The following is a 19,441-nucleotide window of genomic DNA, read 5'->3' on the forward strand; positions in this document are numbered from 1 at the left end:
TTTCATTTTGTATTTATAAACCCTAAAATTCAAAATAGGAAGCATATATATGTAGCCTACTTATATTTGTTTCCAAACAAAAACAACGAAATATTTACACAGATGAAAGCACCTTCAGACTCCTCAGACAGGTCCACGATGTTTACTTGGGTAAAAATATTTGTATCACAAAGCCTTCTATATATATATTTTTTATACATTTTTAACATTCATAATTGGTTACATTGATTATTACATCCACACTTCACAAGTTCACAGGCATGATTTCGGAATTAACTTTCTTTCTTCCGATCGCTATAAATCTACAGAAACATAAAAATATCACTGTCAAGTCAATCGGTTCAAGACCAAGACTATAGTATGTGTAGATCCGATTAAGTACAATGACCACGACAGAAGCTATGTTGATACAAGCATAAGTCGCTTCCTTGAAATAACGATATATACTCTCCGCTATTGAGTACTATCGGGAAACAATGGTTCTACAGTGTTTTTTAAGCCTGAAAGGCTTTACTGCGATTTAGCCTACTAGGTCGTGATTCTGGATGCCTGATAGTCAGGTTTACGTATGGGCGCGAGACACTGTTTATGTACCAGTACGGTAGCTTGAACAATAATTTATAACTCGACATGACTACACGACCCTTGGGAAATCCCCCAGATATCTGTGCGAAGAACAATTTCTCGTCTTCCGAAGGGAGCTGAGATTTTGAATTAGAACACTTGGTATCAGACTTTCAAATCTCATGGCGACTAGTAGCCGCCCGAATTCCGCAAATATATATATATATATATATATATATAAAGTGGGGGAAGCGCATGTGCTGGCGCTTAGCAGGAGGTGGAACAACGCCTTTGTTCAATTGAACCAAGTTTTTTTTAGCTCTCTCCCACAAAATCTCTCTCTCTCTATTGAGAGAGAGTACAGGATTAGCATAGCTATTCCACTCCCCTGGTAAATGACACGGTTTACGTGATACATGAATTTTTCTATATTACTACGTTGGGGTTTTATTTAACTCTTTCAGCGGTTTCCGTCGTCGTCGTTTACCAGGCTGTTTGGTCGTATCTACAGCGCTCGGCCGCTTAAACACAGAATATTTTTTTTAAACAGGCTACAGAGTTAGAGTACAGATCCGGGTCCAATATATATATATATAATTGTAGCTCAAGCATCATGGTCACAAGAAGTGAAGTGACACAGGCAAGTCCCAAGAGCCAATGTAGATCCACAAAAATCAAGCAATATGTATTTTATAGTATTTACTATTTACATACAGTTGTATCAAATATTTTACCGGTAGAATCGTTAATCAGCGTGAGCAAAGTCGAACTGATAGCGTTATTTACTACTCTGGCGAAGACTTGAGCAGAACTCGGAGTAGAAATGCTCATTAAAATACGAGCATTCGACACCAATTAGATTTGGGTATGGCGTTACTTGTATGGTTACCTTACCAGCACAAAGCATAGGCCATAGCCTCCTAAATCAAACAGCTATGCACATTTATTATTGCACAAAGGACGATCTAAAAACTTAAAAACCCTACATACGTTTGTAGGGTCTACAACAGAGTCAAATCGTCATTCGTCAACTGAGGTCTAATTTATTAAAAAAATGAAGTGCAGAGGCTATTCCTGACTATAATATAGGGCTTCGGGCACTGGTAGTCTGGTATCATTGTAATTAGGTGCTACTGCTATTTAGGTATAAATGCCAGTATAAAATTACTATAATAAATAGATATTTCAATCATAAACCATCACATTCAAACTTACATATATATATAGTCCATAAAATACTTGATATTTACCTTTTAAATCGCTTCCCGCCTAGTAAATTGATATATTTTATATTGAACATATTTTGGGTCACTCAGCCATTTTTGTACACTATGGTCAACGAAGAGAGAACCCAGTTTGAGTGCGATGATGGCAACATGATTCTAGTTGCCAGTGACGGCACCGCGAAAGCCGATATGCTCCGCACAGATTGCTCTGCTAAATCATGGCTATTGGTAATAGACCCGGAAGATTTAGATGATCAGGAGCACCCCACCTTGCAACGGGGTGCAGTCGAGGTACGTCTTTATTTCTTTTTCATTGGAGTTGCAGATCGGAGTAATGGTAAATCAAGGTGTACTTTGCTGCAGGTTTTCTTCACTAGGTGCGTGCTGGTGTGAAGTGGAGGCTCTGCTGTAGACACCGGATTAGTTTGCAAATAGCTGTACGTTTCTAAAAAATAGAATTGCAGTCAGAAAACATCTTCTACACAAATCGATAAATCTGTAAACAATCGTCAACTTTTCCAGCTACAAGTACAAATTACAGCTATATATATATATATATATATATATATATATATATACCCGAGGAATTGGCTGGGTCAATGTATAATATTTATGCTTCTAACCATGTGTTAGCTGTACTGTTGTCGGATATTCTAATTTTGGCACTAAAGTGCAGCTGTATTCGTAATCTGTTCTATCCAATAGAAGTTCCTTTCCTGCTACGAGTACAAATCTTAATCACTTATGCTGCTCCACTTCACATGCGCAGACCATCAAGAATCTCGGATTTAAATTCGTCAATATCGCGTTGTCCGAACGCACTTACGGTCACGCAGATGTTGTTCAAGACATTATTGAAACACTCGATAACCTGCCCCGACCTACTGTGATCCAGTGCAATACCACGCGACGAGCAGGATCTGTGCTCACGCTCTATCATGCATTCAAGGATCAGTTAAACTATGACGAAGTACAGGTGAGTTGCTATACGATTGTACCTGCAAGGATTGTTTTCATTTATGTGCTAGTTTTTCTCTGAAAAGTATATTTTGCGATGCTTAACTATATCTAAGGCCGTTGCATTTCGTTTGCTAATGCGGTGGGCGACACATATCTGCAGAAAGTCGGCAAGCAACCCATATTCATATACAATAGTATGTACATATAAAGGTAGTGAATTGCATGACACAGTCACACAGCTAAATAGGAGATACTTCAACTTAAAAGTAGATACTGATATATATTCTCTATTTTACTACCATTACACAGGAGTACGCTATTAAAAACAATTTGCTGTACAAAGATTCACCTGAGCTGGTAGGTTGGGTGAACCGAAATGCTCCAGCGGCCAAGCCACCACCTGCTTTTAACATCCCAGAAGATATCATGAAGCAGCGCAAAGCAGAATTCATGGAAGAGCATGGGTCTGGTGAGTACATTAGTATATTAATTTCGCTGCATAATGCGGCCATATATACCAAATATTAGCAGGTGTAGGCACGAGTGCTTTAACACAATTCTACTCGCAGAACGTCAACTTGTACGCAAACGCTTATATACATAGACCGTCTGTGTTGCTAAGATGGTGTATCAATATGTTGTATTTGAATACTCTGCCCTAACCGATTGATGAGTGCTGGCTTTTAGATGTGAAAGTTGAGTTATCGGTGTCTAGACGCAAACCTACAATATAAATGATATGAATTGAGATATGAATGTATATATATTCGTCATTCTCCCTGTACAGAATACGGTTATAAGAATGCCATTTACAACATCCGCACCAAGGACTTCAAACGTATGGGCGATCAGGTATATCTCGACTACACGGGGTCTGGTCAATACCGAGAGACGCAAGTGGGCAACTGCCTATTAGAACTGCAGACTACTCTCTTCGGCAACTCACACTCGCACTCTCCATCGAGTGAAGCCACGGAGCACGAACTAAACGCAGCACGCAAACACGTGCTAGACCACTTCAACGCCGATGAAAAAGAGTACAGTGTGGTATTCACAAGTGGTGCCACGGGAGCTTTGAAGATTGTCGGAGAGTGTTTTCCTTTTACCGAGAAGTCCACGTTTGCATTCTTGAATGTCAACCATAACAGTGTCGTAGGTATACGCGAGTATGCGCATGCCAAGAAAGCGACCATTAAAGTCATGACTGATAAGGAGGTGGAGCGCTGTCTAGATCAGAAGTGCAATCACGGTGGTATGTTATCGGCTATTGCTTTCCCGCGAGATTAACTGTTGTGACATCGAGTATGCATTGCGAATCACATTCAGCGCTTGATAGCATATTTGCTTCACTCTGTGATAGGTGCAATGTGTCCTGTACACCTCGCCTACATCTGAGGACGTCAGCATAGTGCTTGTCTCGTGTTTGCTTGCTGTTATTTGGCGTTAGCTTTATGCATGGTATTAATTCCTAGGTCCGGCCATTATAATTTATGTTTGTACAACTATTATATAATCCACGTATGCATTGATGTTTGTACAGCTATCCCTGAAACTCCAACAGAGGACCCGAGTTCTTGGGACCAGTTAAACCTGTCTGATGAACATTGTGGAAACGCATACATGAACGAGGACCGTAAAACGTACAATTTATTTGCATATCCACCCGAAGATAACTTCTGCGGTGTCAAATATCCACTGGACTGGATTGAGAAAATCGAAAAGGTAAACATATGTCAATTCCTGTTTACTTGTCTATCGACGAGTTAGCATCTGCGTCGAAGTCTGTGAAACATAACATCCGAAGTGGCGCCTTTGTTGATTGATGGATGTTCGCCTCTTGCTCATCACTGCTATACGTTCAATCAGTCTTGTAGGCACACGTGCTCACATACTTTGTCCTGCAATCGAATTCAGGTAGGAATGTGTGGCAAGCGGGACTGGAAAGTGGTACTGGATGCCGCCGCCTTCGTTCCGACTCAAAAATTAGATCTAGGTTTACATAAACCATCGTTTGTCGATGTTTCTTTCTATAAAATGTTTGGCTTCCCCTCTGGTCTCGGTTGCCTTATCGCTCGCAATGACACTCTTCCATTACTACAACGGTCGTACTTCGGTATGTCAGCCAACGGTAGAAGTTGTTCTCGCCCGCTATGTGACCTTATTATTTCCTTGTGCCACTTCGATTAGCGATAAAGGCAGTCATACATCGCCATTTTGGGTTCCACTGGGCCTTGACAATCATGTGTATTGCCGTTATACTAATCCAAATCTGTCCTCTCTTAAATTTTAACACTCAGGTGGAGGCACAGTCATCCTAGCGACCATCAAGAAGCATTTTGTTCAGTTTGCGCGTAAACGTGCCACTCGCTTTGAAGACGGTACACTGAGCTTCCTTTCCATCGCTGCGCTGAAATATGGTTTCGCCGCATTGCGAGAGCTTGGGATGGATAATATTGCAGCACATACACACACGCTCTCGAGACATTTGTATAAGCGTTTAAGTCAGGTAAGAGTCTTCTCAATCAGTTTGCGCTTGACAGCCGTGTCGCTGTATTATTACGTTGGTTGTCACTTGCATGCGATGCTGCTACGTATTTTGCAAACCGGTTACGAATGTCTGCAGAAGGACTAACTTTCACCAATCCATCATCCACCAAAAAGCTGAAACACTTCAATGGACAACCCGTGGTACAAGTCTTTGGCAAATGGGAAACAGACAACGCCGAGCAAGACCAGGGCCACATAGTCACATTCAGTGCATACAACTACGATTCGTCCCCGATAGGCTATCACACAATACAAATGGCTTCTGCCGAGGCCGGCTTTCACGTGCGCACAGGAGCGCATTGCAATCCCGGTGGAGTGGTAAGTGCCGCTCTCTGTCAAGCAATCTGTGCTTAACATATGCATGTACTTGCGTGTATTTGCTTATTTTGCAGGTTTAGTCCCGGTGGAGTGGTAAGCGACTATTTCTGTCGATCATTGTGCGCCTTAGCGTATTTGAAAGTTCATATATATTTATCCACGTGCAATTGCCCATTTCAGGCGGGTATGTAGTATGAGCCATTTTGTCCACCAACAGACACGTATGATGATCTGAATGTTATGCCAACAAGATCTCTTAACCCTCGATTGTAGGACATGTACCTCAAGATAGGAGAAGACAAGGTAGAGAAGTTTGCACGTCAGAAGACTTCTTGTGGCGATGACCTGGATACTGCTGAGGGCATGCACTTAGGAACGGTTCGTGTGAGCTGTGGAACGTATAGCACGTTTGAGGATGTAGAAAGGTTCTGTTCTTGGTTTGAGGAAGTGTATGTGGTTCAATCGGAGCCTGTAGTAGATTTTAAGAAAATCAGAAAATGGAAACAGCTCCACGCTTTGGTAGACGAGGTGCCCGACTTCCAACTGAACAAACTTACCAGCGGAAGCGAGGCGGAAAACTAAAAAGGTAGATGGATGGTGCGCTTGCCTACGGTTGGTACATACACACAAAAATAACTATTAATAATGGAGGCATATGCCGATAATGTATGCTTGGTTATAGCGGTCGACAAGGGTACCCTATAAGTGAGATGATAAATCTATATGTGAGAAGGGTAAATATGGATATCTTATAGGAGGAAGATGGTAACTAAGTAGCTATGATATAAATGTATATATATGTATATTACCCCGTAGGGGTTTGGTCGGTCCAAGGGACCGTATATCTCTCTTCCGGAGGGAGAGACATCCAGAGGGATGGTGGAGGGTGGTGATCCCCGTAAGAGGATCTAGGAGAATCCCTAGGGACCCTGCACGACTCTCAACTTCACGAGTGTCGAGGGTCATTACTTCACAAGCAAAGAAATAGACGTTTGAGAACGACAAATCTACTGATAAATGGGATTAAAAAAATCTGAGTTGTAAGCAAGCGTAAAAAGGTCTCCTTCACAATTCGATAATACATAGCGTTCATCCAGTATATATTTACTTGCGTACACACTTTGTATTTTTACATCACTGCTTAAGGGTACAAATAAAAAGGGAGAAGCTGACAAAAATAGCGAACTCTTATGTAACATATTCATTGATCGCAAAGATTCCAAGTTTGGATGCAGGGAGTGTATCTCAGGATGAACACGCTTACAAAGAAGAAGAGAGAAGTTGACAAATACAGCGAACTTCAAACATAAAAGTGATCGCAAAGATTTCAAGTTCGAATGCAGGGAGTGTATCTCGTTGATATGAAGCAGGCCGCATTGGCACAACATGTTTGTCGATAATTTCTCATCAGCTCCTACAGGGAAGAGCTTTCTGGATGTCCACCGGGACCGTATATAAGAAGCACTGGTTTGTTATCATTTAATTATTGATGAATTCTTTCGTCGCTTAATTTTTCCATTACAATCGGATTACATTACCGGAAAACGGAGTATTTCGCAATCACACTAATTGCATTTGCGAGAGAGCAGCAGCGTGATGTTCCCAGAACTTCACACTTTCCCGCTCGCCCTTTTGATTGTTCTCAAATGAAGCTTTTCATTCTTGGCATATATATACGGATGTCAAATTTTGGAAACAACTGGAGTTTCACTGGACTTATTCTTTGTGCAGAGCATAGATTTCATCCATGGCTTGAACCACGGCATCCTGGAACTGAAGCCGTGTTGCTTCCGCATCCTTTATTTTATCACCAACTCGTACGGTGGTGTGGAACGACATACCATCATCGTAGAAGAAGTACGCCATACCAAGAGAATCTGGTTGATAAGAGGTAAAGCCTCCTCCTATAAAATAAAATTTGCAAGTGCTTGTCAGTATTCGTAATTCAAACGTTTCAGCAACGACGATAGTAGCTTCGCCAACAACACAGCAAGCAAATACACGTTATGTTCCATATATAGGCGACTGAGGAGAATACATACCAACAGTGACTACAGATTCTTCCAAGCTTGAGTACAGCTGCTTGTATTTGGGACCGAAAAGCAGGGGCGTCGTAGTCGTAACTAGACCCCATGGCAAGGTAAAGGCAGGACCGTCAAGCATGTCCTTGATGTCCAATCCTTGGGACATCGCAACAATTTTCATACTCATAATGTGTCGATCGACACCCTTTCCAAACATAGCCGAACGGATACGATTCACGTGCTTCTTCTCGGCAGCCTTCAGTAGACTTATCGTTTCGGCACTTGTGGGGGCGTCCGCACTGATCGAGTATAGAAATTCGATTCAAGTTCGTTAGACATATGATTTAACCTTGCTTGAACTATCTAAAACCCATGCAAGGACATCTCAATCAATAAAAAAACGAACCATCAAACTTTGAACACATCCATAACGAATGAAGACGAAACTGGTGGTCTGCTTACCTATTGGTTTCGCGAGCGATCATCGCGTCACAGAACTTCTTGCTCTCGTTCGACAGCACTCGGTTGGTCTCGGTTCTTCCCAGCCTCCATGCGCGCATGGACACTGGTTCGTACGTCAAGGTATAATAGCCCATGACACGCCTGTGCGCCAATTGGAGCGCCATTTGCAGGAAGGCATCGGGCTGCAAGGAACATGAGTGGATGTACGGTGAATCAGGTTAGACTATGATCGAATCCTCCGGCATATCAACCGCTAATAACATGCACATAGAGAACACCCTACACACTGGGAAGAATTCATTCGCAACTGGATACATACCGACATCTTGAGCTTCTTGAAATGACTTTTCCCGAGCCCAGTCTTAATAAGGCAGCCCTGAGAGACATCTTTCAATTCGCGCTTGATGGTTTCCTGCGCCACCTGGCACGCTTTTTGTGAACGCGGTGTTAGATCGAATTGAATAGCTGTGGGTAGATCAAGCCGGTTGTTTGTCTGGCGGGCGTTCTCCTTGGCACTATTTGGTAGGGGGAGAAAGAAAGACAAGTCGACCGTAAGTAATATGAATTGATGAACGACTTACATTAGGGTGTCCCATTGGCGCCGTCCTACAGACACCCGAGCAACGTACGTCAGGGAGCAAGCTAAAATCATCTGGATACATCAGTCGAAATAAATTAATCGGGATTCTAATACACGATATAACATCCAAAACACTTATTAAATTCAAAGATATCGCAAACGACATGTTAAATACCCTTATATGCAATAGACACCATATGACATGTAAGCACAAATGGCAGCAATGACGTTGTAATGGCAATCAACATTCATACATTTTATCGTGAATTGGCACAGGGCATTTCTTCTTCTTCTCAGCGCTGATGCGTTGTACTCTGCTATATACATGCTTGTACATGCGTGCCTCCAAAAGCAGGATGGCTTCCCAAAGGTGACCGTTCACCTGTAACAAAACAAAAATTAATGGATAAATATAAATTTTCAATTGTATTTCTAAATAACAAGACATACTAGAAAATATGTTGTTGCCATCAACTGCTCGACCAATTTAGAAACATGTAAATACATTTTCACGAACGTCATCGAAACAACATAAATTGCTCAGTTAAAAGCTGAGCAAATATACATACCGATCCATCGGCAAAACTGTGTTCAAACTGGACAGCAGCATATCCGTCGGGAAAAGTGATTATGTTCATAGACTTATCGAACCATCTGTTCTGTCCATGATTGTGTTGCATAGCTGTCGCGTACTCATCCAAGTTCAAGTTCTTCTTATCCCCCCTCGGCACGGGAGATTCGTGGTCCAAAGATAGGACAATCGCACTCGATTCGATCGTATGCAACTTCTGCGCATTTTCTGCAGACGACTGGATAAGCGCCTCGCGTTCATCCGCCCAGACGTCTCTATTTTGTGAGGTGAGCACACACACATCATTTGGCTCCACGCCATCTTCTTTCATGGCCTTTGCGGTGGCCATCACGTACTCGAACTGATGCTGCAGTTGCTTCACACTCGCACGTGATCCGTCTTTGTGTACCACCTCTACCTTGAAAGCAAAGTTCTGACACAACACTGTGATGTAGGATGACTGAGGGTGATGTTCCAGGAAATCTTCGCCTTTCTTTGGCACACGGGTAGTACCGAATGTATCCTGGTATCCGTTCATACATAGGGGCATTGCAACTGCGGTGTACAAGCCCTCAAAGTCGCGCTTGTTAAGCACATGATCTCTAATGTTCAGTGTTGCATATATCAAAGTAGCTGACCGTTCGGCTTGATTCTTCGTGTGTTGCTCTCTTAAGTATGGCATGAGGTCGGACGAATACCAACTGGCCGCACAGGGTAAGAACTCGCGGGTCATAAGATAGGCAGCTCTGAGCCAAATATCACTCAGCCAATTGTCTTTAGACCAGTACAGATACTGCAGGGTGGATTGCAGTTGTTGTCCTGGGATAATGTAGTTTATAGATACGAATTAGGAGCTTGCATACATACAGGTAAATGTAGTACATTGGGCCTGAAGAAGATTTACAAGAGCTTCTCAAACGGACCATCTAGTTTGGCTCGCGTACACAAAATTGCTGTAGTCGGACGAGTCCGCACAATAAGTATATAGGAATACTATGCATACAGTTTATTCAAAATTGAAGAGTAGTAAAAGCGAGATGACTTCAATCAAAGTTGTGGGGAAAAAGAATAAAACTGGATACACCCACTGTACTGATTGAGCGAGAACAACATACTTGGGACAGGGTATCTCTCGGAAACAACACTTTCATAAAAACAGAACTGATTTTCCCCCATGTCATTCGACTTGTTCAACTCTATGTATACAGTATTACAGCTCAATATCAAAACACACCAAACCTGACGTCGATACGGCAGTGTGAGGCTCCGTAGTGCACTTACCTGTGCCATTCGTTTGGAAGCGTTGCAAGTCATCTTTGGTTTTCTGCAATTGCTCAGGTGTGAGGAGGGGCTCTACGGATGTAATGAATTGATCACATGATTCCTTCAGAGAGGGCACGGGCAAGCACGGCATAGACTTCTGCAAAGACTGGAATGTGGGAACTGGGAACATGACTAGCAACTTAAGAACCAAGAAGTATACCATAGTCGATGTCGCGTGAGGTCTGGTAGTCCATCCATTGTATGTGAGTAGCGTACGGAGCAGCGCTACTCGCAATACATGGAAAGGGAACAAGAGCAGAGTCCAGGGCCCTGTGACAAAGTTCACATAAGTCATACGCAGTGACCCAGAGCCGATGGTGAGGTCTTTCGCCGCATTGATAGCGTGCGTTGCGTATGTCGCGAAGTTGCTCGTGCTGGTCATTTTGGAGAAGCTTGGGATAAGACTGAGTATTGCAAGCCTAAGTCTGTGCGCGAGTGGGTTTTAGTGTGTATGGTTTAAACTAAGTGCACAAGTGTAATCCTGTACTCTGGCATGTTTGCACGAACGTCGACTTCTTGTTATATTCCGTTCAGAATCGGGTTTGTTCGATACTACTAGTTGTGCAGTCTAAAAAATATTAAAAAATACCACTACACAGTATCCACTTAACATACATATTTTCCAAGTGGAAGTACAAGCCACAACTCTTGATGGCTGTATTTTTTTAACTACCGAGAGTCCGAGACCAAGGCAGCCCGGCATTCCGCCGCAGAATGCAAACTGTCAAGAAGAAGCAAAAAAAAAAAAAGCAAATGGTTCGTTATCAGCTGTCAATCGAGAATGCTCACTTTGTTAAAATTTCACACTGTTTATGGCGATGCCAATACATATGTATGATATTTTGAGGGCGGGTATTTTTGGGTATTTTTGGGTCTTTTTGGGTCTTCATTTTTTATTAAAAAATCATTATGTCCAAAATATATATGAGAGAACCATAGCCCTTTGTATTTATATTTAATTTAGGCTATGAGAGAACGTACTGCGCCCTTATGCATGTTTTCTATCATTGCTTCAGTGTGCAGTGCGTCCTGAGTTATGGAAGCCGTAAGGTGAGCTAAATGTCCGCCAAAATCGTCTGTTCTCGATTATATTTTTACCTTTCGCAAGAATTATTTCTTTTCAGCTCGTCCTTCAGTACGTAAACACATGATTATTCAACGGAAGTAATTCTTCCCTTTTTTTATCCACACTGCTGAAAGTTTTTAATATTTTTAATGTTTTTACAACTACTGTGAATAAATACATATCCATCAACAGCTTCTCTCTGTAGAAACAGGGTGGCGGATAAAATCTACTTACGCACTGTAGATAAACACATAAAATCGTCCATATAGGTGAATGCAGTATTCTAATCAATTGATAAATTAGGTACATAAATATCCCGCAGTTATAGTTGCGCTTAATATTTGTTCATCAACAGCTTCTTTCTGTACAAACAGGGTGGCAGATAATATCTACTTATGCACTGTAGATAAACACATAAATCGTCCTTACAGGTGAATGCAGTATTCTAATCAATTGATAAATTAGGTACATTAATATTCCGCAGTTATGGTTGCGCTTAATATTTGTCCTCGCTTATCTATTCGCAGCGAATGAATGCTTTGAAAAAGTATATATAGATATATATATATAAATGTGTGTGTGTACACACACATATGTATACGAATGTATAAATTAATATATATACATATCTATATATAAACATGTATGCATAAATATATATATATATATATATATAAACATGTATGCATAAATAATATATATATATATATATATATTAAACATGTATGCATATATATATATATATGTGTGTGTGTGTGTGTGTACACACTCATGTATACGTATATTTATATAGATATAGATTTATTTAATTACATATTTAATATGTATGTTTATATATATATATGTATATTTATATACATAATAGATATATGTATATACATATATTCATATATGTTTAGGTATATATATATAGATGTATATGTCTGTGTATGTGTATATATATATGTAGGTGTAGATTTATATTTATGCCTATATATATATGTTTATATTATATATTTATACATGAATATGTATATTTATATATGAATATGTATATTTATATACATAATAGATATATGTATATATATGTCTAGGTATATATATATAGATGTACATGTATATGTCTGTATATATATATAGATGTATATGTATATATATTTATATATGAATGTGTAGATTTATATTTATGCCCATATATATATATGTTTATATTATATATTCATATATAGATATATATATCTATATATAAATTTAGATATATGTATTGAAAAATATGAATTTATATATATATATATATATGTGTGTGTAAATGGATATAGTATATATATACCATATATTTATATATGTAAATGTATATTGTATATATGTAAATGGATATAGTATATATATACACATTTCATATAAATATGTGAACACACACACACCCATATATATTATATATATATATGATAATATATACATATTGTTATGTAAGTTTGGCCATATATAGGTATGAAGCATTTGATATAGTCATATGTAGATGTTTGTTTTATATAAATATGCCTGTTTGTCTGTATATCCGTATATGTAAATATCTATTTAGTTAAATGTATACGTATTCGATTGTATATATCACTCAATCTGTCAAACATTCTTTAGTTTAACGACATTATTGACGCGTACCTTTGTACCTAAAATTATTTTACACAACCGGTCATACATGCTCTAGTTTAACGACATTACTGACTCGTACTTCTGGACCTAAATACTGTTTTATGCCCTTCTTATTCTTGGAGATCAAATTATTCGTAGAGGTAATTTAAATGATGATTTCTCACCTGGATATAGGGGCCCTTAGTCACTATATCCGATTACGTCTTCAAGAATAGAATCTACTGAAGAGCGACTCCGGCATACTTGCAAAGCGGGCGTATTGTAGCTGCGATACTTGCTCTAATTGCGGGCGCTTCTTTGTTATGCCCTTTAAACGTTGAATGATTTTCTAATATACACACCGTTTACAATAATTCGATTGTTGTTATGTTTATGTTTCTATGTCATCCAGCTAACAGTGTATATTGCCGACGGTTAGATCTTAAATATGATTTATTCGGCACTATCAGGCTCCTATATCTGAATCTTCTCTATAGTATCAAACCTGTGTGTTTCAATATATATTTAGTATGCGGCATATGACATGTGCCTCACATCGATTGTTTTGATAACGTGCATAGTTGAAGAGAATATCGTTCCCAAAAGCTCCACAATGAGGGCCACTATGTTTTCGTCTGTGCGAATAAGTGGCGTTTCCGATTTCTGGTGTTAGCGAACCAATTCCGTATTTGCTGTATCTCAAGCTGGCACTCCTCGGCAAGTTGCTGCTTCTGTTCATCTATATTGTATAAATGAATTATGAAACGTACATTTCGTAGTGTCAGCGCGCGCGATATTGAATAAAGAACACTGAGATAAACTGTATTGATATAGAGGTACATCTTTGCCCGGGGGTTCATTTTCGCATGTTAGCTGTTAAAGTAATAAAATCAGCCAGTATTTTTCCGCGGCAGAAGAAAACAGGAGTGACGAAACTACCTGATGGATATGGACAGTCCTGATTCTCGTACAGCCACTTCTTGAGTATAGAGTGCGCTGCAGGCGGTAGTTGTCTTCTACGTTTCGCGCCAGTGCTGGCGCCGGTCCCGTGCTTTTGCAACGCCTCATCTATACTGTCGTTAATAAGATTGTGTATTCTGTCTAGCATTTGTTTCGCTTCCGACTGTAGTAGATGATTACAAAAACGATGCAACACATGAAGTATAATTAGGTTCCACGAAAATTTTGTTTTCTTGACCTGAAAATCGTCGACTGGCAACAGAGAAGCCGCATATACAGCTATCATGATGAATAAACTGATACCGACATTGGCATACATCGCGAGCGTTTCTTTCAGGTCCGTCGGCGAGTAATTCCAACAGTTGATGGATTTGCCTGTGCAATTCGTCGTACTGTCTGGCTTGCTCCGAGAAGAAGTGCTCGTACTGAGTTGCCGACAGTGACTTTATTTTAGGCTCCAGCTCGGTATTTGCTGTTGATTGAAAGAGAAATTGATGTAGATCGTCATTGGTATACGTTCTCTGTTCTGTGCTAACTTGAAAGATGGTGCTCATTGAGTTTGCCAGCCTCAATTTTGACTTAATTTGAAACCTGCAACCCCGCAGATATAATTGATAAGAAGCACATATCCATACATTAAAATTCACGGCTCATACCGGATACACAAGCTTGACAACGCGTAACATGTGACCATCCATCGTTGTTTTCATGCAATTGCGGTAATGTATGCTGCGATCCAAATCGAAGAATGAGGTATTGGGTAAGTAATAATTAATATTGCCACTAGGTGCATTTAAGTGATACATTTACTATTCAATGGGTTCATTGTATATTTAGTTGATACGTCATGTAGACTGCCGTGTTCCGAATATCAACGAGAAGGCTTGCGTATAGAGGGTTTAGCATTCTACATAATAGAGTCTTTACCTTAAAATTAAGTACTGTCAAGTCAGTTGCGCTACCCTTTAATGTCGCTCCATTGCCTGTATGTTCGTATTGAAAGTCATTATCAATTAAAGATCAGTCGGTATTACGAGTGTGAGGTTGATATTCAACCAAGTTAACTAGAATATTATCAATTCTCTTTAAAGTTCACAAAGAAAGTGTCATGGGTCGGGATCCTGGCAAGAAAATAGATACGTTTGAAAACTTGGATCTGAAATGAAAGTAGCGTTCATTTCTAGAATACCGATGGTTTGTTGATCCTCTGTAGGTGATTCAAGAGATTGCATATCCTCTAGACGTTTCGCGAGTGTTCTAGCAGATGAATCTACATCATACCCCGCACACATGGGCAGTGTCATGTTGAAGTAGTGTAGTGGTGAAGTCTGTAAATACAATGTGACGCAATGTCCACATATACACATTGTTTAAAATAAAACAAAAATTCACATGAACACAATGGAGCAATTGTTGGGCCTAGATGAGCTATTCTGCGCGACACGCAGTGATTTAAAAGTAAAACGAAACGAGGTGTTTATTTCTTGTATTATCTTAACTTTTAGTTTTGTTGTCACTAAATGACTTGCTACAAAAAAATTAGTTTCGTTGTCACTGAATGACCTGCTACGAACATCGTACTTTTGGGCGATAAAACACTACTGGAAACTTAATTTTGTCACGGATTCCGAAATATATTGCGAGAGTTTTCAACCCGATTCGATCGACACGAAACGTATGTCTGTCTATTAGTATATATGTTCGGCTGGGCAGATTGTGGAGTCACTGAAAGTTTACTATTTAACTAACTTTTTAGACTAGAGGGATAGAAGATGAATTTCGCATTATGAATATTTGATCGCTGAGTGAAAGTGAAAATAAACAATGGTGAAATGGTTCATCTCGATTCAATTAAAATTCGCCACAACTTCGTAAACACCACCTGACAACTCATTTGTAGCCCTAGAAAGATATATACTTTCAAATATATTTGTTTGAAAGGAGGATCTGAAATGATTGAAGAACACTCCAATAAATATAGGTTTCAATTCATATTTGCCTCATCAGTTGGGCCGTTGACACGTCATTTTATTTAGCATCTTTATGTACACTTCAATTTTATTTGAATTTATACACACAAGAAAGGGGCACGGGCACACGGCTACACACACTCACGGATAAATAGTACATATTTGTATAAATACTCATGATGAATATTTAGTATCCTTTGACCTCTGTTGCGGCGTTGCCAGGATGCTAAGTGTCAATTTATTTTTTATTTTTCTACTGTTGGCTTTTGTTTTTTTTCTTTCGTGTTCTGGTATGGTTTGCTTTTAAAAAAAAAATTATATTGCTGTTTCTTTTGCTTTTTTTGTTTTATATATATATATTGTTTTAAAGCCAATGAAAAACCAAAATTGGAAATTTATTCTACTGTTTTCGGTTTTACTTTATTGGTCTTGCCTATGTTTTTAAAAACCTGAAAATTAATAAAATTTTATAAGTGACCTTCATCAATCTGAATGTGTGAGTAGTTCTATGTTTCATCACTAAAAGCTTTAGCTATTAGGTCCCTCGGAACTATATTTTTTCCAAATAAGGAAATAAATGACACTTTTTATGCCCATTTGAGACCCTTTACAAGAACATTGAAAGGCCCAATACAAGAATCACGATGTGATACCAGCAGTGGAAGAGAGATACGTTGAAGCTTGCTATAGAGAATTACAAAATGAAGAAAAAAATAAAAACTACAATGATGCAATAAATGTTGACCGAAATAAAATTATTGCCCATGTGCAGTTTAATTACTATTCGAGGAGAGATACGATGATGCCCATTTACTATTGTTTGCTCGGAACTGGGATTCGGTTTTGTTTTTTAAAACAAAAATAATAATAAAACAAAATTCCACGTATTTCCCGCCCAACCTTTCGGAGCTTTTAGTTCCCCACCGACGTCAGCGGTGTTTTATTTTAGGAGGCTATAAAATTTATATGAATGTAGTCAAAGAATTTTTCAATTTTTTTAATTCTTATTCGAAGGTGTATTGACTGTATTCCATTGTAGAGGTGAAGGGGCGATGAGTCCAAATTCAAAATGAAGTCGAACACCCCTCCAAAAAATTGTAGTTGTTGTTATGTATCAGAAAAAAAATTCTCTATGTAATTTCCAGTTTTCCTGGACCTCTAAATATTTTTTGAAGACCTTGCAAAACGACAAAGGTCAAAGACATGTCTTCCTATTATTTTTTTAATAGATAGTTGGAAACATTTGGAAATACCTGTGTGACTGCTTTTTACAGGGGTCAGTATTCTAAAATATTCATGTGAGAGAGTGAGGACATAAAACTGAATTTGTTTTTGTTTTTGGCAATAAAACAAATACCTGTCGTCCGGACATGTCGGATATCGTCGGTGGAGTAATATTTAAATATTTTCCGACTAATTGTTGTTGTTTGTTTCAAAATATACACTCTAGTAATGTTTTTTTATAAAAACAAAACAGTACCAAAATAAATAAATAAAAAGGCATAAGGAACCTGGAGGTGGTGTAGTTGAAGAAGTCTCAAGGGACGTCTCAACTCTGAAGACTCAAGTTTCAAATCCAGACAATAAAAACTAAACAAAAAAATAAATAAAAAGGCAGAAGGAAGTGGTGAAGTCTGAGCCAGCCTGTGAACCTGAACTTCCGAAGGACTGCTATTTTTAAAAATAAAAATAGAAAGACCTGATCAGTGATATCAGATATGAGCCCAAGGCTCTCAAGACTCAAGTCTCCAGTTCTAAGTGACGTCTCAACTCTCAATTCTCAAGTTTCAAATCCTACTTCTCCTATCAACTCGCACAAGAAGATGAGAAGGGAGCCTAAAAGCTGGAAAGGGTTCCAACATTTTGAATTTGCATGGGTCGCGGGTCGCGAGTCGCGACTATCAATTTTACTTTGGGCCTACTATTAGGCCGTGGGGAAAGGGGGACTTTATTAATTTGGCTTCTGACAACCTTGAATGTTTGATGCCTTGATCTAGTCAGCTTGGGTCCAGCCTTGCATTTTACTGACTAATAGATATCTCTCAACGGCGAAAAGCAATAAATACAACGTAGTAGTAACAAATACGTGCAAATGTGCGATTGTGCGTGTTTCGGATATTTGATATTTATTTATATGTAGCGGAAATAAAATATAGACAAAGTCCAAAAACCCAGGGGGGATTTGGCACTGAAATATTGGACTATTCAAACTGCCTCGGTATGTAGTAGTTACTTAGTACATATGTATCCTAATTTCTGAGTCATAGCGCCGTAGCTAGCCAGGCTGATAATAAGTAACTTTAAGCAACAATAGCTAGATATGGGTTGGCAACGTGTAATTTTGTCCCACGATATTTGAATTTCCGTAATAGTTACAAAATTTAGTGCACTTAATAATATTCATCTCCATATGTTAACCAAATTGAAAAGACATACGGTTAAAACATAAATTACAAAGTCTGGTACAGCGTATTTATAGATCAGGGAATCTCATAAAATCTCATAAAGTAGCTATAATCCACGATATTTGTTACAAATGATGCCGTGTATACTATTACCTGATAAGGCGCCTTAGCGAGAGCCCGAATGGAGACATTATTACAAGTAATCAATTTTAACTTTTTATATATACTAGCACCACGATTGTATCATTTTGAAGCACTACAGCAAGGAGGGCTTAATATTTCTTGAATATGTCAATCAGAACAAGTAACATCGCCATGGTTGCTTCAGTTATCGAATAAATTAATCCATTGCCAAATCAATGACACCGGAACTTGCATATTCCACTACCTTCCATCACAATCTGAGAAAAACTGGGTTCCTGGTTGCGCCACAAGATTTGGGGTGAAGCATCCAACCAATGATTTTTAATTGCAGCGGTATCCTTGTCGTGTCACTGAAGATGAGCACATTTTTATAAGTGATCTCGCTAGGATCGTACGCTGGAGTATGTGAATCCCGAATGTAGCAGAATTATGCACGCAGTTTTAAACTGGTTTAAAAAAAGTATTTATGTTAGCTTTCCACACGTTTATATATTGATAAAATTACGCGCCGAGTTTCGAACCCGAGACTTACTGGTTTACCAGCCAGTACGTCTACCACTAAGCCAGTTACCACTGGTAAGAGAGGCAATATTTCAACATTTAATCTCTATAGCTCTGATGCTACCATTGACCATCCTCTTGAAACCTAACCCTGTCAGAGGATATGATCATATGGAACTCGATGAGGCTTGCCATCCTCGTAATATCGA

The 19,441-nt window shown here is 39.1% G+C and overlaps 3 protein-coding genes and 1 pseudogene across 4 annotated transcripts; 1 reads left to right on the forward strand and 3 right to left on the reverse strand.

Moving 5' to 3' along the window:
* Nucleotides 1–1,699: 1,699 nt before the first annotated feature.
* On the forward strand, nucleotides 1,700–6,798 carry SARC_01458 (hypothetical protein). The gene is made up of 9 exons (XM_014304835.1): nucleotides 1,700–2,081; nucleotides 2,560–2,766; nucleotides 3,060–3,219; nucleotides 3,538–4,002; nucleotides 4,291–4,472; nucleotides 4,665–4,863; nucleotides 5,048–5,256; nucleotides 5,412–5,615; nucleotides 5,889–6,798. The coding sequence occupies exons 1-9, from the start codon at nucleotides 1,896–1,898 to the stop codon at nucleotides 6,195–6,197; spliced, it is 2,121 nt and encodes a 706-aa protein (XP_014160310.1). The 5' UTR covers nucleotides 1,700–1,895; the 3' UTR covers nucleotides 6,198–6,798.
* A 279-nt stretch (nucleotides 6,799–7,077) lies between these two features.
* On the reverse strand, nucleotides 7,078–11,077 carry SARC_01459 (hypothetical protein). Its single transcript, XM_014304836.1, has 7 exons — nucleotides 10,534–11,077; nucleotides 9,251–10,071; nucleotides 8,936–9,063; nucleotides 8,421–8,616; nucleotides 8,102–8,283; nucleotides 7,658–7,938; nucleotides 7,078–7,519 (listed from the first exon to the last, which is right to left on the reverse strand). Exons 1-7 carry the CDS (start codon nucleotides 10,955–10,957, stop codon nucleotides 7,332–7,334), a joined length of 2,220 nt encoding a protein of 739 aa, XP_014160311.1. The 5' UTR covers nucleotides 10,958–11,077; the 3' UTR covers nucleotides 7,078–7,331.
* Nucleotides 11,078–13,875: 2,798 nt separating this feature from the next.
* SARC_01460 (hypothetical protein) lies at nucleotides 13,876–15,516 on the reverse strand (the record flags this gene model as incomplete). The annotated part of the gene is made up of 6 exons (XM_014304837.1): nucleotides 13,876–13,991; nucleotides 14,192–14,375; nucleotides 14,530–14,684; nucleotides 14,869–14,941; nucleotides 15,140–15,195; nucleotides 15,402–15,516. The coding sequence occupies 6 exons, from the start codon at nucleotides 15,514–15,516 to the stop codon at nucleotides 13,876–13,878; spliced, it is 699 nt and encodes a 232-aa protein (XP_014160312.1).
* A 3,715-nt stretch (nucleotides 15,517–19,231) lies between these two features.
* On the reverse strand, nucleotides 19,232–19,304 carry SARC_30032 (annotated as a pseudogene). The gene has a single exon. The product of its transcript is annotated as a tRNA-OTHER (tRNA).
* Nucleotides 19,305–19,441: the final 137 nt, after the last annotated feature.

Source organism: Sphaeroforma arctica, assembly GCF_001186125.1.
Source record: "Sphaeroforma arctica JP610 unplaced genomic scaffold supercont1.57, whole genome shotgun sequence".
Classification (NCBI taxonomy): Eukaryota; class Ichthyosporea; order Ichthyophonida; genus Sphaeroforma; species Sphaeroforma arctica.

What these genes read in the sequence shown, in the direction of transcription:
- SARC_01459 (XM_014304836.1), bottom strand. Translation starts at nt 10,957, where the DNA reads ATGACCAGCACGAGCAACTTCGCGACATACGCAACGCACGCTATCAAT. An exon ending in CTTCCAAACGAATGGCACAG is followed by an intron (nt 10,072 to 10,533) that starts GTAAGTGCACTA and finishes ACATTATCCCAG; the next exon opens with GACAACAACTGCAATCCACC. An exon ending in ATCGCTCGCGAAACCAATAG is followed by an intron (nt 7,939 to 8,101) that starts GTAAGCAGACCA and finishes ATACTCGATCAG; the next exon opens with TGCGGACGCCCCCACAAGTG.
- SARC_01458 (XM_014304835.1), top strand. Translation starts at nt 1,896, where the DNA reads ATGGTCAACGAAGAGAGAACCCAGTTTGAGTGCGATGATGGCAACATG. An exon ending in GGATTGAGAAAATCGAAAAG is followed by an intron (nt 4,473 to 4,664) that starts GTAAACATATGT and finishes AATCGAATTCAG; the next exon opens with GTAGGAATGTGTGGCAAGCG. An exon ending in TGTATAAGCGTTTAAGTCAG is followed by an intron (nt 5,257 to 5,411) that starts GTAAGAGTCTTC and finishes TCCACCAAAAAG; the next exon opens with CTGAAACACTTCAATGGACA.